This window comes from Dryas octopetala, chromosome 8 (genome assembly GCF_963921425.1).
Source record: "Dryas octopetala chromosome 8, drDryOcto1.1, whole genome shotgun sequence".
Taxonomy (NCBI): Eukaryota; Viridiplantae; Streptophyta; class Magnoliopsida; order Rosales; family Rosaceae; genus Dryas; species Dryas octopetala.
Window position 1 is genome coordinate 7,514,454 of NC_141373.1, and position 27,315 is coordinate 7,541,768.

At 35.9% G+C, this 27,315-nt stretch overlaps 3 protein-coding genes across 4 annotated transcripts; 1 reads left to right on the forward strand and 2 right to left on the reverse strand.

Annotated features, from left to right (window-relative positions):
• Positions 1-512: 512 nt before the first annotated feature.
• LOC147276723 (putative UDP-glucosyl transferase 73B6) lies at positions 513-2,782 on the reverse strand. 2 transcript variants are annotated; one of them, XM_086254792.1, is made up of 2 exons: positions 1,097-2,782; positions 513-824 (listed from the first exon to the last, which is right to left on the reverse strand). In XM_086254792.1, the coding sequence occupies exon 1, from the start codon at positions 2,671-2,673 to the stop codon at positions 1,180-1,182; it is 1,494 nt and encodes a 497-aa protein (XP_086110918.1). In that variant the 5' UTR covers positions 2,674-2,782; the 3' UTR covers positions 513-824; positions 1,097-1,179. The 2 variants fall into 2 exon arrangements, with proteins under 2 accessions (XP_086110918.1, XP_086110917.1); XM_086254791.1 differs by having other exon boundaries at positions 513-923.
• A 7,661-nt stretch (positions 2,783-10,443) lies between these two features.
• Positions 10,444-14,576, reverse strand: LOC147276724 (CBS domain-containing protein CBSX2, chloroplastic-like). Its single transcript, XM_086254977.1, has 7 exons — positions 14,085-14,576; positions 13,924-13,988; positions 13,660-13,720; positions 12,793-12,845; positions 11,391-11,506; positions 11,058-11,115; positions 10,444-10,954 (listed from the first exon to the last, which is right to left on the reverse strand). Exons 1-7 carry the CDS (start codon positions 14,365-14,367, stop codon positions 10,880-10,882), a joined length of 711 nt encoding a protein of 236 aa, XP_086111103.1. The 5' UTR covers positions 14,368-14,576; the 3' UTR covers positions 10,444-10,879.
• Positions 14,577-19,107: 4,531 nt separating this feature from the next.
• LOC147276725 (polyadenylate-binding protein 2-like) lies at positions 19,108-25,343 on the forward strand. Its single transcript, XM_086253494.1, has 9 exons — positions 19,108-19,773; positions 22,022-22,140; positions 22,230-22,886; positions 22,991-23,068; positions 23,502-23,591; positions 23,844-23,981; positions 24,237-24,410; positions 24,519-24,722; positions 24,909-25,343. Exons 1-9 carry the CDS (start codon positions 19,527-19,529, stop codon positions 25,152-25,154), a joined length of 1,953 nt encoding a protein of 650 aa, XP_086109620.1. The 5' UTR covers positions 19,108-19,526; the 3' UTR covers positions 25,155-25,343.
• Positions 25,344-27,315: the final 1,972 nt, after the last annotated feature.

Here is a 27,315-nt window from a genome sequence, read left to right on the forward strand (position 1 = left end):
CAAGTCCATGGCTCTGCATGATTTATGATTTATGATTTTCATAAAATCTTCTAGTCATGTTTTCTCTACTGATGTATTTAAGTCGGTCAGGTCCCTTTTTCCAACAAATGGACTGCCTTATTTTTTAAATTGTGTCAAATTACATTGATGAGTGTCACATAATCACTAATAATCACATAGATAATTTTCACTTTAGTCACATATATATATATTGAAATTAATAAGAGTTTTAAGACCTACGAGCCGCTTAGTCAATCTGGGGACATTAATGTTGACTTTTCAACTTTGACCTAAAATTAAATAGAAATCCAAATGGAAAAAAAAAAAAAAAAAAATCTCACTTTTGACTAGAGATGGATTGCCCCAAATTAAATAAAACATGTGGAGGAGGATTGAGATCCCAATCTAAGTAACACATACAAGTCAAAGTCCCTAGTTTGTAATATTAAAACTTGTTCCTCAATGAAATCATAAAGTTGGTGAAGTTTATATTTAAATAGAACAAAGGAAATAAAGGAGGATAAGAGAAAAAAAAAATTAAAAGGAAATAAAGGAGATTAACATGATTTCATGATCATTGTATTACTTTGATGATCTTAATACATAACATAAGAAATGAAATCAAACAGTGAGGGTAGTAGAAGAAGTAAACTACGGGGTTGGTTTAATAGGTATATTTAGATTTGAAGTACATTCTTCCAATTAATCAATCATCCGATTCATCTCCAAGTAATCCCATGACAACTTACCTCCCTGTCGAGGTAATGATTTATTGATGAAAGAGAACTTCGTACCTTCCAAGTTCCAACAGGCCAATTATTTGCCTGCCAAATGGGACCAAGTGACCAACTCATTTCAAGAGGACGACAAGCACTCACACTCAAAACACACTCAATTTTTAGGACCCTATTGGTTCAATGGTGCTGCCAAAAAAAGTGCACAACGATTACACCTGGATAGTGATTCAATGGTGCTGCCTTAAAGTGCATACTTTTCCCAAATCAAAATATTTTGTCACAAAAAATACAAAACTAAAAAAGAAAGAAAGCAAAAATAAAATAGCAAAAGGTTTGGGGGGATTAGGAGACAAACGTACCCTAACTTTGAATTTTGACCAACACCAACAGCTAAGCTGCTGCTATGGCCTTGATGATCATCATCCATCCCCAAACTGGTTGCTTATAGACTACCATTTTGACCTTTCCGGCGAGACTTGAGCTCTGCTATGAAAGCATCAACATTGGCATAAGAAGACCCGTTTTCTGCAAAAGCTTTCATGGCCTTCTCTCTAAACTCTGTTGCCCTCTTTCTCATTTCAGCCACTTCAGCCTCTGCACTACCCATTAGTCTGTTCACAACAGTGGCTACTTTGTCCCTCTTTATGGTCACTCTAGGCAGTGCCTTCAATGGCACCCAATCTTCATTTCCCACTGAAATCCCAATCTTTATGACATTGAGAATGAATCTCTCATTGTAGAATTGCTCAGATGAGAAGGGCCATGTGATCATAGGCACCCCAGCAGTGACACCTTCAATGATGGAGTTCCATCCACAATGGTTCATATAAGCCCCCACTGCTGGGTGTTCTAGTATCAAAAGCTGAGGAGCCCAGCCTCGAATTATAAGCCCTCTTTTCCATTTCGTAATCTTTTCTTCAAACCCCAAAGGAAGCAAGTCCCTTTCCACTTCCTGCTTTCCTCTTGATGAGTCTAAAATCCTCCCAATCACCCAAATGAAGGGGTGGTTGGAGGCCTCAAGCCCATGAGCAATCTCTAAGAGCTGTGCTGAAGTGATCCTTGGCATGCTCCCAAAGCTAATGTAGAGAACTGAATTGGGTTCTCTGGAATCAAGCCAATTCAAGCAACTATGCTCATCAATGGAGGTTTTGATCCCTCTTTCAACCTTGTCAATGTTGCTCCTGTTGTACAGTGAGACTGGTCCTATGTGCCATGTCTTCCTCTTCATCTCCTTCTGAAAAAAATCAGCATAAGCTTGCTCCAACTCATAGAAGCTATTCACCACAACCCCATAGCTTTTCAGTTCACCCTCTAATGCCTCATTGAGAAACTTAGTGAACCCATTTTCAGTTTTGACATAGTCTGGCAGCATTGACCTCTTAAGTTCAATCTTGTTGGGCAGTCCAGGCACAACAAAGGCTTCTGTGTCAGAATCAACACTCTCATGTGGTGTATAGAGTCTGAGACTGTCTTCCACACACTGAGAGAAGCAGCCACTCCCATCAAACACAATCCTTGGGATTCCAAGCCCATCCGTGACATTTGCAGTCCAAGGGTAGAGCCTGTCCGAGACAAGACAGTCCGGTCTTGTCTCGCGGAGGAGCTTCCCAAGAGGGTCTTGGAGCTTCATGGCAGCCTCAAAAAGCTTGATGAACATGTCACAGGAGGTGGTGGTGAGCTCGTTCTCGCAGCCATTGGGCAACCCAAACTCCTCTGCCGGGAAGTTCAGCGTGTGGAAGCCGATGTCATGCCCCAACTGCTGGTCTCTGAGGATGGGGTTTTGGAAGAGGATGACATTGTGAGGGGTTGTCACAATGGTGGCCTTCACTCCATGAGATGCAAACAGTCTGGCCAAGTCTATCATGGGGATCAAGTGACCACCAAGTATGTAAGGAAAGAAGAACATTTCAAGTTTGGGTTCAGCTTGTGAATCCATTTTTGGTGTATCAGCAATTGCACCTAGCTAACTAGCTCTCTTCTCCTTTGGGTTAATTTCTAGTTAGTTATATAGCTCTAAGTTCTCTATGATGTACAATCAAATTATTTTCGAACACATTTTACTCGATATCTTTCACATAAGCTAGTGAGATTTATGTTAGACCAACTTTACAAGTGGGTCCCAACTCTATAAGTAATGTTGCCAGATGTGAGATCCTTCAAAATCTTAGAACAATGATACTAGGGTCATCATAACTTTTTGAAATTTTAATATCAAATTATATTGTAAACGATATGTTAAATGATATGTCAGTATTTTTATTTGTTAAAAATAAATAAAATTTAAAATAAGTTTAGATAAAAATAAATAAAATATTATCAAATCATATAATGTCGGTGACGTAAAACTTATGTATAACTCACATATATATATATATAAATGAGTTTTATATACGTCAAAGATTGTTGTAGATGATATGGTAAATAAATATCATACTAGACATTAATTTGGTAAGTGGGACAAGCATTACTCATGTGCCACCAATTGAAAAAGGATTTTGTGAATCTTTTCATGGAAAAAGAAAAAAAGAAAAGAAAAAGAAGTTGTAAACGACGAAAAAGATTTATGCATGTGTATGTTTCTTCAACCTTTTTTCCTGCTGTGCAGGTAGTGCAAGTGGCATTGGTTGCCAAAAAACTGTGCTATAATAAAGTCCTTGATTCATTTGGATTCTCTTCTCTGCTTCCCTATTCTGGAAAAAGATTGTATCCACAAAATTTATCAGCATTCAGAGACTTATTGGTTATATATAAAAACTGAACCGAAATGTCAACCAATTTAATTTGCTGATTAAATACACCGAGTACTCGTTTTCAAGCACACCACGCAGAGAAAGTGATGCATCGATCGCAATAACATTGTTGGTTTTGGGTTGGAGAGTTCAAATTAATTTATGGCCCTCATCAACTATAAAACTCCTATCTTCTCATCTGTAGGATGAGTACGTTTATAATGAGAATACTATATAACATACAAACAAATCTGACGACATATAAATGAGAAAAATAAACTCATTAAAATTTAATAATTAAAAATCTGCTTGTGTGTTATATGTGTCCATATTATACAATTAATTTAATGAATATATTTTCTATTAGGAAAAAAAAAAAAAAAGACTCAATGATCATCAATGGCCGTATCTAAGATGTCATAAAAAAGATACAAAATACAAAACATCCCTTCTAAGGACCCCTTTAGATTTCAACATGCATATATATACTTGCTTTTGTATGCATAAGGCCATCTGAAAAAAGTCAAAAACTAATCTTTAATGTGTTGGCTTGAATTCGAACACTGATTGATGGTTACTACAGCACACAAAATATGGAGTATAATGTTTTTTTGTTAGCAATAATATGAAGTATAATGTTAATTACCAAAACAAAGTATGTGAAGTATAGTGTGGTGAAACTGGTCCTAATGGGGTTGTTCACAAGGAAAAAATTTTCATTCGACAATTCTATAAGTTATATATATATATATATATATCTTTCTCGCCATGTATAAGATCGTTCTATAAAAAAATTTCTGCATGAAAAAAACTAGTGGTTTCAAGAATGGGTAAAAAATATTTTCCATTCAATTCGATGCGATGAGCTGGATTCTAATAAAGAATATGTGGAGTTCATTGTTGTACCGTGGACATACCTTATACGAATATTATTAGAACGTACGTACTGAACGCAATTACATGTGCAGAGTTCAAGCACTTATCAATTATCTATGTTAAAAAGACCATATATATGTTGTAATTCGATAAATGAAAATTAGTGGTTGGACCCCATCTAACTAAATGACACGTGTATTATTAACCATTTGAATTTTATACGGACTTTGGACTTTATGAATTAAGTATCTTATAAAATACGAACCAATAAATTATGTATGAATACTCTTCTACACAGATCCTTTCAAATGAGGCATCTTCATTTTAGTTATAATGAGGTATCACTTTTGAGATTTACTCTCCTTACATTGTAGTTCAATGATCAGAGCTATATATTTTCTAAGTCTTTGTTCAAAGATCTTCTCCGTAAAAACTAGGCTATCTAATTGTGATCTTTGGATAGAGTCTTAAAAATTAGGCGACTCTTATTATCGAATTACAATATAAAGTGAGTCCTACAAGTGATACTTCATTATACCTAGCTAAAATGAGATATATCTCATTTGAAGAGCTCTCATCTTCTACATATTATATATACACATACATATATACATGAATATATTCTTTGGTTACACTGTAAATTAATCTAGATCATTGATTAAATGTACTCTTGACAAAATGTGTAGCTTAGATTCACGTACTATCTGACAAGAGACGATTATTCTATACATGTATACACGAGGCAAGTGTTTAAATCAGATGACAATAGTGTTGTCTCAAGGATATATAGAGGCATGTGCAGGTTTTAATCACCATGAATGGAGGAAGCTCTCTATTTGAAGATATTTGGATTAATGTCTTAAAGAAAAAAAACTATGTTTTACTATAGATCAGCGACAATGCTGACACTGCATATTATACATTTAGATCTAATTACTCATAATTTATACTCTAAGTTGTTAATGCAAAAGCACTTTCAATTGCTTTCTGATCTAAAAAAAAAACTCTTAAAAGCGCTTTTATAACCTATAAACACTTTTATTTATTTTTACCAAACATTACTAAAAATATTTTTACCAATCTGAAAGCGTTTTTTGCAGTTTTAAACTCATTGCCAAACAGGCCCTTAGTTAGTTAGAAATGGATAAGGCAGAGCCGTCCCTGAGCATGGGCTGGAGGGGCGACCGCCCAAGGCCCATCTTCAAGGAGGGCCCCAAATTTATATATATATATATACACTATACAATAAAAATATAAACTATAATTAAAAATATGTGATTTATACAATTCCTATAAAAGTGTATAATACCTTATTTCTAAAAGGCTCAAATTTGTAAAAAGTCCAAACTGATTTTTTTATAACTAACTAGTAAATCAATTTATGTTTTAAACTTTCAATTCTCTATTGAAAAATTTAAACATTAAAGTTTCTTTTTGTTAAAAGAACGAGATTTCTCTCTCTCTCTCTCTCTCTCTCTCTCTCTCTCTCTCTCTCTCTCTCTCTCTCTCTCTCTCTCTCTCTCCTCTCACTTTCTCTTCCTCTATTCCTTGCAACGGATCGGATCTTAAATTCTATAAGCTTCAGCCCGAGAGCTCTTCTTTGATTCTATTTCAATTTGGGGTTTCTCTTCTTTAGTCCTCATTCCCTCTCCAAAAAAATTAGAGTTTACTGTAATTAGTTTAATTAGTTTGGGGTTTCTCTTTTTTAGTGTTCATTCCCTCTTTAAAGATTGTATGTCCAGACTCCAAAGGCCCTGCAACCTTTTTTTTTTGTTGGCCAAGGACCTTGCAACTTTAATTAGTTTTGTTTAAAACTTGTATGATCAAAGGCCTTGCAACTTTAACTATTTATTGTTCAAAGCTTGTACAAGCTGTAATATTATTTTATTTTGTATGAAATTATTATTTTTCAAGAATATGTAAATGGAAAACATCTGTACATAAATTTATAATATTTTTTTTGTAAAACTAAAATTGTGTACAAAGAGGCCCATTTCACATTTTCACCACGAGCCTCCAAAAAATCAAGAACGGCACTGGGATAAGGGGCCTATTGGTGGCCAGCTAGATCAGATCAGAGCAACTAGTAGGGAATCAAAATAGGGTGTTTAAAGGTGTCTTCAATCTATTGGTCAAAAAAAAAAAAGGTGTCTTCAATCTTTGATATATAATATACTAAAGGCTCAATCATTTGGACCCCCTAATAAAGGAAGAGCTAGCAATTTTTATGCAGATACTTTGAAGAATACTAGAGATGCTGCTCTGAAGGTCCATTGGTGGAAGGCTTATGGCATGCATGGGATTGTAAAACACTCCTTTAAAAGCCTGTACAAGCTGTAAAGGCTAGGGTATAATTCAGTGGGGCTATGGACTCTGTCCGTGCATGTGTGACTTGTCACAACAATATGGAATCTAGAGAGAGATCATGTCCACAGTATTCTCTGTGGAAAAGGCTAAATGTGTTTTAGAGGTCTGGAAGGTAATTCATTGGATCATCTAAACTGCTGAAATTGGGATCAAGGGAAAAAGGTGGCTAGCTTTCATATCTACCATGGGACAGAGCAATTTACAGTCTGTCAATTTCTCTGTGGTCAAGGACTAATCTTCTGCCAAGATATTATCTGGAGAGAAATCTATCTTATGTCTCATAATAAGATAGACAAAAGATCTGGTGTGGCAGATGTCTGTTGTTGATGTCAGGGCTAGAGGGTTGATTCCTCAGCTACAATTAAAGATAATAGGTTGCACCTTACACGGACGCGTGTTTCATCATTGAATACAACAACGGGGTTTCCCTTTTTCCATCCCAAGTATAAAATTGTGGCCATCTGATTGGTGCATATGCAATGCACTAGTGCCCACAAAAAATATAAATTTGTGGCCTCTGATTGGTGCATATGCAATGCACTAGTGCCCACAAAAAATATAAATTTGTGGCCTCTGATTGGTGCATATGCAATGCACTAGTGCCCACAAAAAATATAAATTGGGGCCCTCTGATTGGTGCATATGCAATGCACTAGTGCCCACAAAAAAAGGTCTCCTATTTTGTAACAATGATGACAGTTCTTTTTTTTTTTTAAGAAAATTAAAATTAAATATCAAATTTTAATAATTTTTTAGAATAGTATAAACATCGTATAATATTACAATTGAACTACTAAATTTAAATGTAATTTTTTAGATTAAGTCACAAATATATTGGCCCATTTGTTTTAGACCTTTTTATTTGACATTTTTATCCTTAAAGTTTTTATATTGTTTTGGAAGTTGACTAATGTAGTCTAATTTGTACTTGTGAACATAAAATTATAACGTTGTCTTTAATTTAATTTAGGGTATAGAAATGTGATGTATGGTATAAAAATAGGGTGTATGATATATAAATGAGGTGTAGAGTTTATAATTAGTGTTCCGGAGCTTATGGCTTAGGGTTTAGCTCTCGGGTTGCTACGTAACAGTCAAATAAACACAAATTTAATATTTTTTTTATTAATTTATTTATAATTGAGCATTTTTTTTATTATAGTGACATATGATATAATATTTGTGAATCATAGTACATTTTATAATGTTATTATGTTTGACTTTTCAACTGGTACTTAAACTAAAATATTATTAAATTTTGATATTTAAACTAAAAAACTATTAAAATTTGATATCTAAATTTGACTAACTTTTTTATTTTTTGTATTTAGGTGGAAGCTTTTCTGGGTTTTTGTTTGTTTGTGTGGTGTCTTGAGTCCTGTGGTGGTTCTCGTTCGTAAGTGCTGGTTTGTAGCAGCTTTCTCCTGTAGTGAATGAACTGGTTAAAGTGCTGAGTTCATCATTTCCACGTACAACATTAAAGAATTCTCATTAACAAGAATTTAATACCATCCCATGAGCCTTTAACTTAAGTGGCATGGGATGGATAGGGTAAGAGTCAGACGGTAGCTAGAGTCTATATTTAAATCTTCATAAAAAAGGAAAAAAAAAAAACAATTTAATGTGATTGGTCACATCACTTCATCAATTCATACGATAAATTAGTGATACTTAATTCCATCAGTGAAGAGGATGTTCTTCCTCACTCATAATTGTTTAAGGCAAGGAATCCAATAGTTATGGCCTTGTGAAAATTGGCAATCTGCAGCTGAGAGTGCCTAGGTGACTAGGTCTAGGGGAGGGCCGGGATAATACCTCAAACCCTATTAAAAAGGAAATTCTTTCTCTAAAGTTGTCTTAAAATTAGGGAGAAAAACTATTTATGTCAAACTAAATCTAATATTTCTAATTTTTTTTTTATTTCTATCATTATATTGAGTTGTGCACATTCAATTGTTTATAATTTGCCCAAAGTACTGTAGTTGCAAATAATTTAAGTAGCTAATAGCAGCTCATGAATTTTTTGATAAAAAAAGATAGCTAGTGTTACTGTGTTAAGTTAAATGGTAAACTCTCATTGGGCAAATTCTACTCCAGAATTTCACAAAGTGCAAATTTCCACATCACAATATCGGCAATGTGTTTCACAAAACGCCACGACTCAATTATGAGACTCCACTCAATGCACTGACCTCCTAAGATGGACCCGAATTGCTTTTTTTGTCAATTTAAAACCCACTAAGTAAAGTTAAAGAAAAAAGAACTAAAGTTAAGACAATTAACTTTAAAATTCTTGAACTAAACTTTTTGGAGCCATCTTTTTATTTTTTTCTTTTTATCTGACTATCTTTGCGTTGGTCTTATGTGTTAAAATTGTGACTTGTTTTTGTAGTACTTAATTTAGAGAGGGGGTGCCTACTGGGGTGCAGAGGAAATGAGGAGAGAAAATGGGTGTTGAAGCAGAGGAAATGAGAAGCAGGCAAGGAAGGTTGTTGAGAAAGGACGATCATCATATAATGATTTAAGTGCTCTAACTGAAGAATTGAGATCCCATAGTTAGTATTTTGAAGGTCCTCAACTGACTCTTTGGGCATGGGAGGAAATGCTATTATCTAAACTTGTTTTAGATTTATTATACGACTGTAAATAAGAAATGTATAACTTAAAATGAGTATAAAGTTTCTGAATTTGGTGGAAGTTTGATAAATTAAGAGTCGGGTTAAAGTTGAAATAAAAATTGGAAAAACAGATGTGGATCTTGAAGATGAAGAGAGCTATTTTAACAAACTAATAGATGAAGTTGACGGAAATTGCCTTATGGGAGTTATTTGTAAAGTTCGAAGGATAAAGTGAAAAAATTTAATTTTAAGGGAACAAAATGAAAAAAAAAAAAAAAAAAAAGAGTTAGTTTCAACTTTCAAGGGGTATTTTTGCAAATTAAAAAAACAAAAACATATAAAAATAAATAACAAAAAAAAAAGAAAGGAGAGAGAGTTCCCACGTTCCCACGTTCAATCTAACCTCTATTTTCACTCCAACTATATTTTTTTAAGTTTAACTTTAGTTCATTAATTAAAAAAAAAAAAAAAAAAATCATAATGTTGCAATGCGGGACTTGAAGTCAGTTGATCCAATTTTCTGATTAAAAGAACTTCTTACTACAAAAGCACTGTCAAGCAACCCAAAATCACTTTTTCTCTTCAATTAAAACGCTACAAGAAAAAAAACGTTTTTAATATTGCTAAAACCACTCACAATCAAATCCTTAGGACTACATGGATCCAAAATCTTCTTCATTACATCTTTTTCTCTGTGAATGTTACCCCAAGCTGAATAATATCACTATTTTAGTGGATTGACTGAATCTAGTTCAATTGAATAGCATTTAACACAAATAATTTGTAAAGAAAACTGAATAAGAAATTCTATCATTTTCCTTACCTAAAGAAATTATATTTAATGAAGCCGGCATTGAAATCATATCAAAACACGAGTTGTGAAGGAGACTAATAAATCATATGGACAAGCAATTCCCACGGAATCTACATGATTGAAGGGTCTCCATGGAGTGATTCAGTGTTGTTTCAACCAACCAATTAAATGGGTGGTTGGGAGCATGGAGACTATAAGAAGCAATCTAAAGCAGCCACATAAGAGCTATATGGAGCAAGCTCCTTATAAATTGACAAACAATAATAATCATGGTTTTGAGGTCATAATGGTCTATTGGTCTGTAAGACATAACAAGCTGCTTATAATACAAAAATTTGGCATAAGACAAGTGCAAGTCAAGATCTGATCCTAGACAACGTTGATCAACTTTCTTTTTTTTGGTACAAATGTTGATCAACTTTACAAGCCTTAATACATACACACACACACACACACACACATATATATATATAGCTGAAAAATACATGTGCAACTCTGCAACCCTGCTATAAAGCAGTCTATATTACTAAGGAAAGTCTCTAAGCAATCTGTAATATTTCCTTCTGAAGCATAGCAATGATAAACTTCCCTTCAAATACTATGACTGGCCTATTAATAGCTGCAACAACAGGTTGTGTGACCTGTGTATTGCAGAAATAATGTGATATAAATGTGATTTTGTGAACTTTTAGCTAGCTCATCATGCGTGCCTAGAGCTCTGACGAAGTTCACTTTGAACTAAGCTAATTTTTCACTAGCACGTTTTATCTGTAGGGCAGCTTTAACAACATTTCCCCTTGTAATGATCCCAACCTTTTAACAAGGAAAAGAAAACCAATCAGGAACAACATGCCACAATTCAGCATCTAACAAATAAGAAATTTATTTATTTTTTGAAAGGAAACAAAATCCTTACCAGCTTGCCATCACTATCTACAACTGGCAGTCGGCGAAATTTTGTTTCAAGCAACAACCTAAGAAAATATAAAGATGGTTTAAACCTGACTGTATTTTAGCGCACAGAATGTCTGTTGCTACCACATTTTAGCATGAAAAGACAGAATCATAACTTTTACAGGTCAAAGGAATATAAATTGACAATAGTCATAAGAAAACTCAACAGCCTCTCAATCTCTCATCAATATTTTCATTCTCAAATAAATTAAGTCACAGAAAATTAAACATTTTACTTCAAGAAATTCTCCTGAGCGACAAAATATATGGTAGGAAAATTAATTAGATCAATTACCTAGCAGCATCTTCTAGGTTGGTGGTTTCACGAACAACAAGCGGAGCAGATGTCATTAAGTCACCAACAACTTTTCCATTGGTCTTGCTAAGCAGTTTCTGTATCTCATTGAATGTCTGCCATACCCATCCAGAATTAGAAAGTAATCCACGAAGCAACTAACCACACATCGAAGGACTATTAAAAATAAGAGTTAATAGGGGAGCTCTAGATTCTAGGCCGGATACTGTCTTCCACTTTAGTTTTAGTGGACATTCTTCCTGAGATAAAACTTATACTACTCACTCACCAGAGAGCACAGGTACAAGTGAAGAAGAACTTACAAGAACATCACACAAATTCTAAAGCTCTACCAGTTGTAGCTTGTTTGCACATGCAAAGTATATCACTACGTAAGGTAGGGACTAATGCTAACCAACATAACATTTGATCCAACAAGCATTTGTATGACAGAGATTGAATTATGCTAGATCTTGAATTCCTGATGAAAGAATACCAAACTGATCTAAGTCATGGCATCATATGATTACTTGAATGGAGCGTAAACAATTTTTCCTATTAAAAAAAAAATGCCACACAAATTGGACTTCAACTTCAAAATCCAAGAACTTGAAGTATAAAAATAGAGCCATATTTGTTCGGACATATGGATAAAGCTCTATGAAAACAAAAGGAATTATTATATAGAAACTAAAAAAATGAAAAGCAAAGATTGAATAGCTGAAAAACATGCTTGCACAGAAATTCTAGTGAGAACCTAGCAGTTTATTCTTGTTGACCAGACATAAATTGTAGTATCACCATAATTTGTCAAATTCCAATGCGGCATCCCTTACTATATATCTGGTAGATACTGGCTGACGCCACATACCAGTTAAATGAAAACATGACATAACCAATGGCTTATCAGTATGTTCATTATGTAATATGTAAGCCTACACCAATAGCTATAGCTATAGAAGCCATATTCCTAAAAATTTTCAACCCCAACTGTCTTGAAAAAAAAAGCCAGTAAACCACAGGTGGTGTGTATACCAGTTAAATGAAAACATGACACAACCAATGGCTTATCAGTATGTTCATTATGTAATATGTAAGCCTACACCAATAGCTATAGCTATAGAAGCCATATTCCTAAAAATTTTCAACCCCAACTGTCTTTAAAAAAAAGCCAGTAAACCACAGGTGGTGTGTGCATGTGTACAACTGGTCTATAGACTCTATACATTATAATTTCATGAAAATTATCAGGAGTTACAAACAATGTTATATTCCTACTTAAACGAGAAAGATAACATCCATCATATATTTGTAAAGTTACACTTTGCAGTACAAGAGACAACTTGTAAATAAAAAGAAAAAGAAAAACAGATGTAGTTAGAAAAAGAACATTTTAACTTACTTTCCAAGAACTATCAACATCTGGAAACAAGTTTGTGTCATTTTGACCACCGCCTGATAGCATCAATAAAAATCATAATAAGCTTCCATTTAATTCACTGAAAAGAAGAAAAAAGGAGGAACAAAGTCACATAGAACAAAGCACCACCCAAGGCCGGCCTTGAGGGCAGTCTGATGAGGTAGCCACCTCAGGTCCCCGATTTTTTACCTTTGAAGAGGGTTCTCAACCCAAGTCCAACCCCTACATTACCTTAGCCCCAAAAAGTTGATTATGCAAGTTTAATTAGTTACTTTTCAGCTAAAAATATGATAAGTTCTATGTTGAAGATATGTTTGCTGCAATTGGTTAATCTCTTTTTGTATTATAGCTTTGCATTATATTTTCTGTGTAAATTATAATGAACCGTTTCTCTTAAATCATTCATCCAAATTTAACCTTATTGTCAAAATCCAAATCCTTTCTTTTAAATCATTCATCCAAATTAATGAACCCTTAAATTTGGCACGAGATTCCATTAACATTTGTAACATCTCAAATGTTTGCACAAAAAGTCCCGGTTTTCTTAGGATCAAACTTCACACATTCAGATATCTTGGAATGTCTATCAACCTAATGCTTAACTTAATTCAGTAATTTTGAAAATTCCACCACATTCACTAAACCGACTTTAAGATTTCCTAACAGGGGACCAAACTCAATAGATATATCAATCTGTTATGTCAAACATGAATGTTGTCTATTATGATATGACAAACTAGAATTTCTTGTCCTCAAACAAATCCAAAAACCAGAAGCAACACATAGATATAGAAAAATTGAAAGGCCAAAAAAGAGAGTGTAAAATTCAGATCTGGAAACACAACATACCTTTCAAATTTCCGGATATGGAGTCTAACGCTAACAAGTCATAATCCGAAACAACACCAACCTGCAGCAATAATGAAAAGAACCCTCAATCAAGTCAAGGTATGTAAGCAACACAAACAAACTGATAAATACAGAAAGTTATTGTCACTGTTTCTTTATAAATCTCTATGTATAGATAGAGACTTCAATTTCATGATTTATATATAAAAAAACGAAAATTTAAGAATAAAAAAAGATTTTTTCATGAAATGAAATAGCATATACCAGTTTCCAGTCATCGTCAATCACAGGAAAGCCGGTAATTCTCTTCTCCACGAGAGCCTCCAATGCTGCAAAAAAAAAAAAAAAAAAAAAAAAAAAACGAAGAATAGCAGTCAGAAAGCAAAGTTTGAGTTTGAGCTTGAGCTCGAGCTGCACGCATATACCTTGGTCGACGGTTGTGGAGGGCTTGACGACGTGTAGGTGCTCCCTCGTGGTCATGAAATCGCCGACCGTGAAGTTTCCATTTCTCGGCACTGAATTGGCGACGCCGGCGGCGAGGACCGGGAACCGGGGACGACGGTTGAAGGCGAGAGTGAGGAGACGACGTCGTTTGGAGAGAGGAGAGGAAAGAGGCAGACAATTGAATGGAGAGGAAAGTGGAAGAATGGAAGAGCAAAGAGGAGAGTAATTGGGCAAAGTGATTGAAATTGGGATTGAGCCCATCATAACCAGTAGCTTTTGGTTTTGATGGAGCTAAAGAAGCTGAAGCTGAGCTGAGCAGAGGGATTGTAATTTATTTTTTTATTTTTTATTTTTGAATATTTTGATTTATTTAATTGGATGGGGTGCTGAGAAATAGGAAGGGTTTTGGGGTTGAAGGTAGATTGAGATTTGAGAGAGCATGTTGTTGAGTTGTTGTTTGTTTGCTTCTTTCTTTTTCGCATTTGCTTCCGTGTTGGAAAAAAGGGAGGGAGAGTAGGACAACGCCATTTGGGTCGCGCTGTGTGTCTCTGACTATTTGCCTATTTGGGACTGGACTTCCCACGCGCCGCGGTAATAGTTTTGGAGGGAGGAGGGATGGTAAATTGAGTGATTTTATTTTACTTATTTAATTAATCATTTCAATTTGTAAGTGTAAAAAGCCGAAATGGTTGTGCCAACTGCCAAGTCTAATTTTATAATTTGGTTAGTTAGGTTAGGAGGCTATGGAGTTTATGAGAAAATTCAAGTCCCATTAATAATCCACCACCAAATTTAATTTTCTTTGGTGTACCTTTTATCCAAACATGTAGTATTAATTCCTAGCATGTTCTATTAATAATTATCCATATGCATATTGTTTGTGGGAAAATCCACATCAATCCGAACGGCCAATCACGGTTCGACACGTGGCTGGTCAACACCCACTTCGGAATTGACTCTCAGTGGTCAAACTTTGACCTCCACATCATCGTTGATCAGCACTTCCTCTGCCAGCTCGGGCCGGATCTCGACGCCGGACCCACCACGTCTGGTCCGAGCCGAACCGATGATCTTCCAAGGGATTGAGTGCCCATCTTTCCACGGTCATTCCGGTTCGGATCGGCTCGGCATCAAGGTGACCTCCTTTCGAGCTCTGGCGTCGTCCAGTCAGGACTCAGGGGGACCCCTATCTTTTGGATCGGTTCGGTCTGGAATCCCATGCCCGATCCGATCACATATGGACTTCATGCACACGCATAGGAACATCTGCTCGGCTCGGCTCGACTCTCCGCCACCATTCCCAGGAAGATCACGTCGGAATGAACCGCCACACATAAATGCATCTGACACACATCTTCTGACAGATAGAGTATCCAGTCTGCATTCATGACTACTGGGGCAGTTTGCCTGAACCTTCCAACCTTGCATTTAATGGAGCATTCATTGCAGCATTGAATGCTGAGGAGGTGAGCAGCTGAACATGCAACTAGTTCTGACCAGGCTCGTGGGTCACTGGCAACCTTTCATTCACACGCAGGTATCTTACCCATCAGGTTTTCCTTTGCTTATATATATCAACTCATATGTGCAAAAACCAAGAGGATTATCAACCTACCCACAAGCACTTACACAAAAATTTCCACTCACCAAAGAGCTTACCCAACTTGCTGAGAATAATCCAGAACATTTGCCTTGTTCTTCCTATTCTCCCAAGTTCATCCTCTGTTCTTCCTCATCCCCCATCAAACACCATCACTGACTTCATCATCGGAGCGTGTTTGGCTGGTACCACACCGGTCCATCTCCTTTGATCTTGTTTCTTTCGCATGAAGATCCCAATCAACATCCATTCCATCATCCAGCAAAGCATCTGATCAGCCAGATCAGCTATTCTAAGTTGTTGCATCCACCTTACGAGAATTTGCATCAACACATATCTCATTACTTAATTAACTCCTATCACGTTCCATTTAGTAATCTTCAATATGACCAAGTTTTATATCTTTTCATAAACTGACAAATGAAATATTGAAATTGTTATGTGAAAGGGTTTGAACATTAAACAGAGTGAAATATGGACTGAATGCATACCTCAAGACTAATAAAATTGTGGGGTATTTTATTCATTACCTCCAAATGCTCACCACTTTCCCCGCCAACTTTGTTTTTCCTCAAATATAATTTTGCTCTCATTTCAATTTATTCAAAAATAAAACACAACCCATCCCCCACCCCTCCACCTCTTTTCAGTGCCTTTCCTCCCGTTGGTGAGGTAGCGGCTTCTTCCTCCAAATCTGGCCAACCACGTTCATTTCTTTCTCTGTATATCTCTATTTTTATCTCTCTCTCTTTCCTTTTTTTCGGTGGACCTATCCGTTCTTAGAGCCAATAAGGTTGCAAGTGTCATTTATGTGTCCACTTAAGAAAAAAAGAGAGAGACAAAAAAAATGGTATGAATAGAACTCCCCATTATTTATTAGGCTTGAGTTTTGCATTTAGTTCATATTCAATGCTCGAACCCTTTCACAAGATAACACTTTCAGTCTTTTATTTGTCAATTTAGGAAAAAGATCGTTATGTGGCAAGTGCATGCCGTGGTTAATATTTCATTGTTTGGCTCAGAGTCTCAACACGTGGCCTCATGCATTTAGTCCATATTCAATGTTTACACCATTTTACAAAACAACAGTTTTCAATCTTTTGTTTGTCAATTTAGAAAAGGAGATTACAATGTGGCAATGCATGCAATGGTTAAATTTGCATTGTTTTGCTCAAAGTCTTGACGGTGTGTTCCTCATGTATGATAAAAAAAAAATTTGACATTAATTTGTTTGAAAAATTGAATTATTTTTTTCAAGAGAAAATTCATTGAAAAATTTTCTGACAGGGAAACACACAATGTAAAACGAAAAATGCCTAATTCGAGACAATTTTGTGCTCATGTTGTGCTATGCTTGATTAGGCTAAAAACTCTAAATCAACTCGGTCTATTTACTTATGTTATGCTCATGTTGGCCCAATCCACTTCATGCTCATGTTATGCCGTACACATTTTAATCATATTGTACCTGTATTGTGCTCGTATTGTGCCCATTTTAAATTAGATTTTACCATAATATGGAATACGAACTTCACAATCAGCATGTAACATGGACACATGTCACATGGTATGGCCCCAAAGTCCCAATCCTCTACACCAACCTCGTAAATGCAAAACATACCTTATCTAGAAAAATGTACCGTTACTTGTAGTTGTAGACTTTGTAGTTGTATGTACGGTTGTACCCCTCACACAGCTTGCATTCGACACATCCTGACCATTTAAAAGACTTTGTCATCCTAGGCCCCACCGCCTTTTGATCAACGGCTGAGATCGTGTCCCTCTTAGATCATCCTCACCTCCTATATCTCAACACTCATAGTTGTCGTTTCTACTCTTTTAGTGCAGTTTCATCTGCTCTCAACAAAAATAAAACTATCCTCTCTCTCTCTCTCTCTCTCTCTCTCTCTCTCTCTCTCTCTCTCACGCGCTACTACTCACTGGCAACCTCAGTCTCCCTTCGTCAGATCTTTGTCTATTTATCCCTCCACAGCTCAACTCCCTTCTTTCCTGCCCACTCAATAAAGGAAAAAAAGAAAAAGAGAAAGGGTTTGAAAAGAAAAATACAAATTTGTCAATTTAAGAAAAGAAATTGTAACGTGACGAAGCATGCAACGGTTAAATTTGCATAGTTCTGCTTAGAGTCTCAACGTGTATGTCTCATAAAACTTATGTTGAAAACAATCAAAAAGAATATGTTAGGAATTAATTACATATGCATATGACAAGTAAGCTTAATTGGCAATTAATACGCATATGGCAATTGACTAACTATGCATATGGCGATTGACCCTAACGTACGCAAAGAAAATTTGGATGTGGATTATTGATGACATGTAGACTTGGCACGACAATTTTCGGTTTTTATTTGGAAAATATTTAATATTCATTGCACAAACTCTTTGACAAACTAAATTTCATTTTCCATAATAAAAGAAATTCATTTTCCCATTTTTTTTTATTTTATATCCTCCCATTAGAAAAAAAGAAATAGCCTAATGAATTATGCAATGTTATGATTGTCTAATAAAAGTAATGAACTGATGATCACTATGTTTGAATTGATTTAAGAAAAAAAAATAGAGTTTAATTATTTTAATATTTTTTATTTGAAAAAAACAATTTGTATTTTTTTCTTCAAATAAAGCCCTTATTTATTTTTTAAATAAAGCTCATTGACCATTGACTGGTCAAAGAAATATGTCATTATTTTTAAGAGTATAGAAATGAGTTTACCTCATACTTTTCTAAGGTACAGAATGAGCCCAAAATTTCATAATTAAAACTTAATATAAAGCCGACAAACCAAGATTTGAGAAAGAAGTCAAAATACATTGTCGAACACTCAAAAATTGACGTCGAGCGTTTGGGGCCTAATATGTGTTAAAAATAACAACTAATAGACCAATATTATGTAATATGAAATAGTTACTAATATTATTGAATTTTAGTTAGAATTTTAAAAGTCATAAGACTTTAGACTTTAGTCAATAAATTATAAAATTAAAGAACTTAAATAAAAGTTTCTCTTGATTTTTAAATAAATATAATTTTTTTAAAATTGAATAATAGATATAATTTTACAACTGCATGAAACATGAGTTTGAGTCGTTTGACAGTAAAGCAGCACCCCACTCGCTCGAAAGCCGCGTGGTGCCCAAAAGGCCCACAGCCCACAGCCCCCACACCAAACCCCCGCCAAAACCTACCTTATCTAGAAAATCTACCGCGTTACTTACATCTCACAACCTCCGACACATCTCGACCGTCGAATCCCACATAAGACCTCGTCATCCGTGGGCCCCACCGCCATCCGATCAACGGCTGAGATCGCATCCCCCTTACACCATCCTAGGTTCACCCGCACCCACCTCCTATATCAACACTCGCAGCTGCCGTTTCTACTCCTTTAGTGCAGTTTCAGCTGCCCTCAGCAGAAAAAACCATCCTTCCCTATTTTCTCTCTATCTCTCTCTCTACGTTTCTCTCTCCTCACCCAACTCTATCTTCTCACGCGCCGCCACCCACCGGCGGCCTCAGCCCCCATCCGTCGGATCTCCGACTATTTATCCCTCCACTCCCTTCCCTCTCCTCCTCCACTCGAAAAATCAAAAAGAAAAAAATATTCCATTTTTATTTTCTCACTAACTTTTTATCGAGCAGTTGGAGAGCGTCAGTAGTGTCTTGTTGAGTTGTTGCTTTATTCTTCCTCGGTTTTTTCTGAATAACAAAGAGGAGAGGGAAGATTTATCGAAAATAAGAAGACAAAATTTGAAAAATTCGAAATCAAAAAGTTAGGGTTTTTTTGTTGTTGTTGCGGAAGATGGCGCAAGTTCAGGTTCCAGCTCAGAATGCGAACGCGGCAGCGGCGGCTGCCAACGGTGGTGGGGCCAACCAGTTCGTGACGACCTCGCTTTATGTTGGCGATCTCGACCAGAGCATCACGGATTCGCAGCTCTACGACCTGTTTAACCAGCTGGGTCAGGTGGTTTCGGTTAGGGTTTGCAGGGACTTGTCCACCCGGAGGTCGCTTGGATACGGCTATGTCAATTACAGCAACCCACAAGATGGTGAGTAGTTTTTGATTCAATTTGGTTTTGTATCTAAAATGTTCTATATGGGTTTTGAAGCTCGTTTGTATTGTTATTCTGGGTTACTTAGTGTTTCATATATGATTTAGATCATGGGTTTTTTTTTTGTTAGCTGAATACGGACGCTTAGTAAAAAATGCAACATTGCTTTTTGGTGATTTGTTATTGTAAGCTGAACATGGACTCAGCTCATTATTGTGATTTTTCTTTGCAAGTAACAATCTTTTAGGTGGTGAGTGGATCCATTTATAAATAATTGTGGATTGTGCAGTTAATTGTTAAAAGAAATGGTAACTAAGTGAAAGGTTTAGTTCTGGGAGGTGGGGGAAGCGAATTAAAGTATGTGGTGTTTTTCCTCGGTTTAATTTTCAATGCTTGTGAACGAGTGTTGCAATTTCTTCAAAAATAGTTTTAAGAGAATAATATAAGAACTCGTAGTTGTCAGTATGTTCATTATTGGGTGCGGGCATTGAGTAGAATGCTTATTAGGGGGTTAGGCTTAAGTGTGGGTGCATGGTGCCTGTTTTCTAATTTCAATGTAGTAGTCTTTTACATGGATATGGAACATGGTGCTTGTTTTGTTTTTTGTTTGTTTGTGTGTTTTTTCTTTTTTTTTTTGTGGGTTGTCTTCCTGCTGATGTATTTTTAAAATTTAAGTAATAATGATTCGGCACCTGTTGGTGAGGTTTGTAATGTTGAGATTCTGGCTATTACGGTACAAGTTCTCTTGTCATTTCCTTAGGATTTCCGTTGGCCTCTTTAGTAAAGGCTCCCATTTGGGTTGATACAAGAAAGAGCATATATGTCCTCTAACTGAATTACGTTATGGTCATATTGTGGTTCCTTCCTGTCAAGGACCTTTCATTTTACCCTATGAACTCAATATATTAACCAGGAATTAGGTTGTCTAGGTTTATAATTTGAGTGTCTGCATATTTTTCCGTTTTCTTACTACTATTTGGGATAATTTAATAGCTGTTTTGTAGAAATATATTTGGAAGATGCATTTGTGACCTTTGGTTACAGATGATGGTGTATTCTTCCCCATTGTTTCTGAGATATTAAAATTTGTAATTTTTGGTTCTATTTCATGGTTTATTTGTTTATTTTTATTTTTATTTTGCTCCTGCAACGGTCAATAAGGAGGATTTCTTCAGACTTTTCCAGGCCTCTTAAAATTTAGAAATTTTCTCTGTCACTGCATCAATTAGAAAAAATGAGATACATAGCTTCTTTCCTGTAAACAGTCATGGCACTGAAACAATTGAGTTGAACAAGTACTTGCTGGAAAGATTTTCTTTTTCTTTTTTGTATGTTTTTATTAGAAGAACCGCATGGTGACTTACAGCCAAAACTTGGATATCCCCATATTATTGAGTAGAGGTCAGTTGGGAGGCCTTCCTCTTATTGATTGAGCTATGTTTTATTTGTCTTAAGATTCTTAGCTATGCTTGCTTTGGCTTATGACTTGGAGCTATGTTTGCTTCATCTTATGTATTTTGCTATGCTTTCTTTACCTTATGATTTTGAGCTATGTTTTCTTTATCTTATGCTTTTGAGCAATGTTTTTCTTTTTCTTATAATTCTTATATCATAAGGATTGAACTGAAATGCTTAAAAGAACTTCTTCACAGTGATATGTGCCTCATGACTATCTCCATATATGCATTATTATATTTTGTTCTTGAAATAGAGTATAGGGGTGGGCACAAGTCTGGCCAAATTGGGTTGGGATCCAATTCAGCATTGACCTGATGATCAGGTTGTGATTTTTCAATCGTCGAATTGGTTGCGTTTGAAACCGGGCTAATAATATAGCCGAAAATATAATAAGCTTGGTAGGCCCAAATGTAAATACACGGCCTACACAAGCTCAAGCCCATTTGCTAAAGCTGTAGTAGTACTTCTAGAAGAGGAAAAAGATTGAAAATTTCCAAATCTTGTACCATTATATATGAATTAGTTCAGGTTGGGTTTTCAGGTCCAAAAATTATTAAAGCTGAGGCAAACTGATTCTTTTGAGTTGAACAGTATAGACCAGATTCAACCTGGATTGCGAAAGTAACCAAGCTGACCTGGTGGGTTTTGAAGGGTTGGGCTGAGAATGCCCATCCCTAATAGAGATGCATGTATTTGTTCCCTTCTTTTCTTTTGCGTGGTGTTAGAATTGCCAATACTCTTTTTTCTTTTTAATTTTACTTACACCTTTAGTTGAAATTGATGGCAGCTGCTAGAGCATTGGATGTGTTGAACTTCACTCCTGTGAATGGAAAGCCCATTAGGATTATGTACTCTCATCGTGATCCTAGTATTCGCAAAAGTGGGGCTGGAAATATATTTATTAAGGTATTCAAATGATTTGTATTTTAATGGTTGTCTGGGTTTTACGTGTTTTATCTCCTTGCTGACACTTTTGATTGTATTCATTTTGGCAGAATTTGGACAAAGCTATTGATCATAAAGCCCTGCAAGATACTTTTTCCGCATTTGGAAACATCCTTTCTTGCAAGGTGGCTACAGACTCCTCTGGACAGTCAAAAGGCTATGGCTTTGTACAATTTGAGACTGAAGAAGCTGCCCAGAAAGCTATAGAGAAGTTGAATGGTATGCTTTTAAATGATAAGCAAGTTTTTGTCGGACCCTTCCTCCGCAAGCAGGAAAGGGAAGGCGTTGCTGATAAGTCGCGGTTCAACAATGTTTATGTGAAGAATCTATCAGAAGCAACTACTGAGGAAGACTTGAATAAACTATTTAGTGAATTTGGAACAATCACAAGCATAGTGGTGATGCGGGATGCAGATGGAAAATCAAAGTGCTTTGGGTTTGTCAACTTTGAAAATGCAGATGATGCTGCTAGATCTGTTGAGGCTCTGAATGGAAAGAAAATTGATGATAAGGAGTGGTATGTCGGGAAGGCCCAAAAGAAGTCTGAAAGGGAAAATGAATTGAAACAACGATTTGAACAGAGTATGAAAGAGGCAGCAGACAAATATCAAGGGGCAAACTTGTATGTTAAAAATTTAGATGATAGCATAGCTGATGATAGACTCAGGGAGCTGTTCTCTCCATATGGGACGATTACCTCATGCAAGGTCTGTAGCCCCTGTTTTAGTTATTAAAGCACCTGTGTCAAAAGCATCCTTCATTATGTTTTGGTATGGCCTCACAAAAACTTTTCTTCTTGACATGTGAGCAGGTCATGCGAGACCCTAATGGAATTAGTAGGGGATCAGGTTTTGTTGCATTCTCAACTCCTGAGGAGGCAAATAGAGCTGTAAGTTGATTTATTATATGAATTAATAGGGAATGCTTCTATTACCATGCTCCACATTGCTATTTCATTACAGCGCTATAAAATTTTTAATGAAAAACTTATTCTTGTATAAAGTTAACAAAAAGTACATATATGATATAAAAAAAAGAACAAAAAAATAGTATCTTACTGCCATGGCCATGGAAGTGAGTCATGCCTGCTCTCATCTACAACCAGAAAAAAAATTTAGGCCTAGTATTTACGGGTATCTTTAGAATGTTGGGAGTGTTGTGAGTAATGTGTTTTATTTTTTCCTTAAAATATGTGGTCGGTGAAAAAATTAGGTGGTAGGATGAGCAGGATGAAGGATAGGAATAGAAACACTCTTAAAAATAGCACTTAATGTTTTTCGTTGTCAATAAAGATATAAGTTTTTTTCTTTTTGGTTTGGTAGCTCTTGGAGATGAATGGCAAAATGATTGTAAGCAAACCTCTCTATGTTGCACTTGCACAACGAAAAGAAGACAGAAGAGCAAGGTTGCAGGTATGTCTTTTATTGATCCTCCAACCAAACAAACTTTAAGTTTGGCCACATCAGTTGATAAATAACTCTAATTTATGCAATGAGTTATTTTTCTACAAGAGTGTCAATGTGGGTTGAAGACACAAAGCATACTAAAAGATATTTATCCTGCTTAACTCTGGTTGCACTCTGTTGTTTCATTGTTTCTTGTTAGAGCCATTGTTTGAATATTGATTATTCGGTATTGTTACGTGTTATGTACTGCTTGCACAGGCTCAGTTTTCTCAGATGCGGCCAGTTGCAATGGCACCTTCAGTCGCCCCTCGTATGCCAATGTACCCTCCTGGTGGCCCAGGTCTTGGACAACAAATTTTCTATGGTCAAGGCCCACCTGCTATCATTCCCTCCCAGGTAACCAGCAATTTCATTCTTTTTACAGTTTAACTTTTTTTTATCCTCGTGTGGCAGTCTTTTTTTTTGGGGGGGGGGGGTGGGGATAAGACATTTAACAGTCAAAATTATACAATGTTTTCATTTCCGAGTATTTTGTTTATTATCACTGCTTTCAGATATTTATTAGTTTGAGTTATATGCTTGCATTATTTGGATACAGATTTACAAACCCAGTAATGTTGCCTAATTCCCTTGGAATTTTTTTCTTTGTAGCCTGGATTTGGATATCAGCAGCAGCTTGTTCCTGGTATGAGGCCTGGCGGGGCTCCTATGCCAAATTTCTTTGTGCCAATGGTTCAGCAGGGCCAGCAAGGGCAGCGCCCTGGTGGCAGGCGTGCAGGTGGTGTCCAGCAAAACCAGCAACAAGTTCCGTTAATGCAGCAACAGGTTAGATGCTTCCAAGGAGGCGTGTCATCTCTCTCTCTCTTCTCATTTCCATATAGTCATTGGTATTTAGATTTGTTGACATACTTTGTGATGGCTTCTTAATCACAGATGCTTCCAAGGGGGCGTGTCTACCGTTACCCTTCTGGACGCGGTTTACCTGATGTTCCCATGCCTGGTGTTGCGGGAGGAATGTTTTCTGTTCCATATGACATGGGCGGCATGCCGATGCGTGATGCACCACTGTCTCAGCCACTTCCAATAGGGGCTTTGGCTACTGCTCTTGCAAATGCTTCACCAGAGCAGCAAAGAACGGTATGCTTTTGAACTTTTTTTTTACTTACCCAATTGTATTCATTGTTCTGATAATACACAAATAGCTGTTTATGATGTAACAACTGCCATTCCTATAAATATAGTTATCATATGCTTTTTGTATGTTATCTTAACTTGTTTAGCATGCCTATTATTAAATTGAGTCTGATGGGTGGAAATTTGTAGATGCTGGGTGAGAGTCTTTACCCACAAGTGGAACAGCTGGAACCCGAAAATGCTGCCAAGGTTACAGGCATGCTTCTGGAGATGGATCAGACTGAGGTTCTGCATTTGCTTGAGTCACCTGAAGCTTTGAAAGCAAAGGTAGCCGAGGCTATGGAAGTTCTGAGGAATGTTGCTCAGCAGCAGCAAGCTGGCAATGCCGCTGATCAACTGGGCTCGTTGTCGCTCAACGACAACATAGTTTCGTGAGGCTTTAATTGCGGTTTTTTTTGTGTTTTTTAACGATGGGTTCAGACTATTTTAGTCTTGAGTTGGATAGTTTGAAAAGTTTCTCTTATCTTGAGTAGGTACCCTCGTTTTGGTTTGTTCTATTTTTAATTTTATTTTGGGATTGTGACTATTATAAATATTTCTATGCACTGCTGTTGCTTTCCATAATTTTGGGTGCTAAGAAGTGTTATTTCCTGGGAAAATTTGTTGCGGCCAGAGCAAACGTACAGCACTTAGCTTTGAACACATTGCTCACCCGCACAATTTGCTCTGGTCCTAACAATTTCACCCTTGAAATTAGCATTTCCTAAAATGCCTGGATTTGCTGTGTTTTTTTATGGTCGAAAACGTGAAATGCTTTTGCAACATGGTGAAGAAAAATACTAGTAGATTGTTGTCTAATATGGCATTAGAGCTTTACTTGTAGGAGGTCTAACATTGAAAACTACGTCAATCCCCACTTCTCTGTTGCTTTGCAAGGTGCAGACGTGAGGTTTAATTTGGTACAACATTAAATACCATCTTCTTACCCAAGCCCTTCTTTTGTAAATAGATCACTGATGTTGCTACTAATTCCTATCAAGTACTGCACAAACTAAATATTAAATAGAGATTGAAAAGGCAAAATCAAGGGGTAAATTGGGAGCCAATTAGTCTATTCTATTTTTGGGCACTGCCGTGCCTCTTTTTCATCTCTCACCTAATCTTTTCTCGAGGAAAATCGGAACTTAATAACTGAAAGGTGAAGTAGTTCATCTGAAAATTTGAAGGTCTTTTTATTCTTGGAATGTGTTTAATTGTGTGGGTATTCATAATCTGGATTTTCCAGTAGCCCATATTGGTTAAGCTATAATTGGAGTCTCTTCCCCTCTATATAATCGAGGACCAACCAGAGTTTTTCCATTGTGCGTCTAATTTGGAAAAGCTTGTTCTTAATCCTTGATTTTTAACTAGTGTTGATTACATACATTCTTAGAGAATCCTTTCCATAAGGCAAAGTGCTTTGTTTTATTTTTTGATTATCAACTGGTGTTCATGAGGTTTGACTTCATTATCTTCTTCCACAAAAAGAAGATAGGTGTCACCACTGTATCAAATGATTATATTGACATATAAGTTTGATGTATGATATATTTACTTTTGTTTTTTTACAAAAAAAATGGAGACTTATTTAAAATGTATTCTTAGAAACAATTAGTATGACATATCAAGACCTCCTGTAATTTATATGATTTCAAAATTCAAATGCTGTCTCATTTTTTGTATCTAATGAGCAAAATACTAAGATATTGGAGAATCAAACCCAAAAAATGAGATATTGGAGAAAGACTAAATAATTTGAAATAAATTATATTCGGACTTGTCAAAAACAAGGAATAGCCACCGTGAGACCAATATAAATTACTTACCTCAATGTCCACTCCTTACTTTTTTATTTTCGATCGTTAGCTCGTCAATAAATGATGTGGGTGGAACTTGACGAGAATAACTTGACTCGCATGGTCAGAAACTTTTAAGAGAAAAAAAAAAAAAAAAGGTTTGCAGCAGCCAATGCCAGAAGGCCTCTATATGACAACATTGTTTTTTGAGAGTTTAATTGCAGGGACAGATGAGTTGATACAGTTTGAAAAATTAAGTTTCTAGAGTTGATAGATGTTAGTTTTGGTATGTTTAGTTTTTTAAGTATATATTGAGATTGTGACGTTTATGCATAACTATTTCATAACACATATATTGCTTTTCATATCTTTTTGTGCCAAAAGATGGTGCTAAGAATGTTATTTTCAGTGAGAAATTTTTATACGACCAGAGCAATGTTCAACACTTAGGTTTGAGCACATTGATTACATGCATGACTTATGGTCCTAACAATTTTAACTTTGAAATTAACGTTCTTAAAATATCTGAATTTTTTGTCAACATTATAGAGAGACATAGCAATGAATTAATTGGCAGTTTGGCACATATGCAAATGAATGTGTTAGCGTGATATTACTTATTCATCCTTTTGACATTTACCATATATTTAATTGGCGCAACATTAAATACCATATACTTCACCAAGATGTGATATCTAACCCTTCTTTTGTAATTAGACCACTTCGGTTGCTTCTTGCTATTAATTAATTCCGATCAAGTA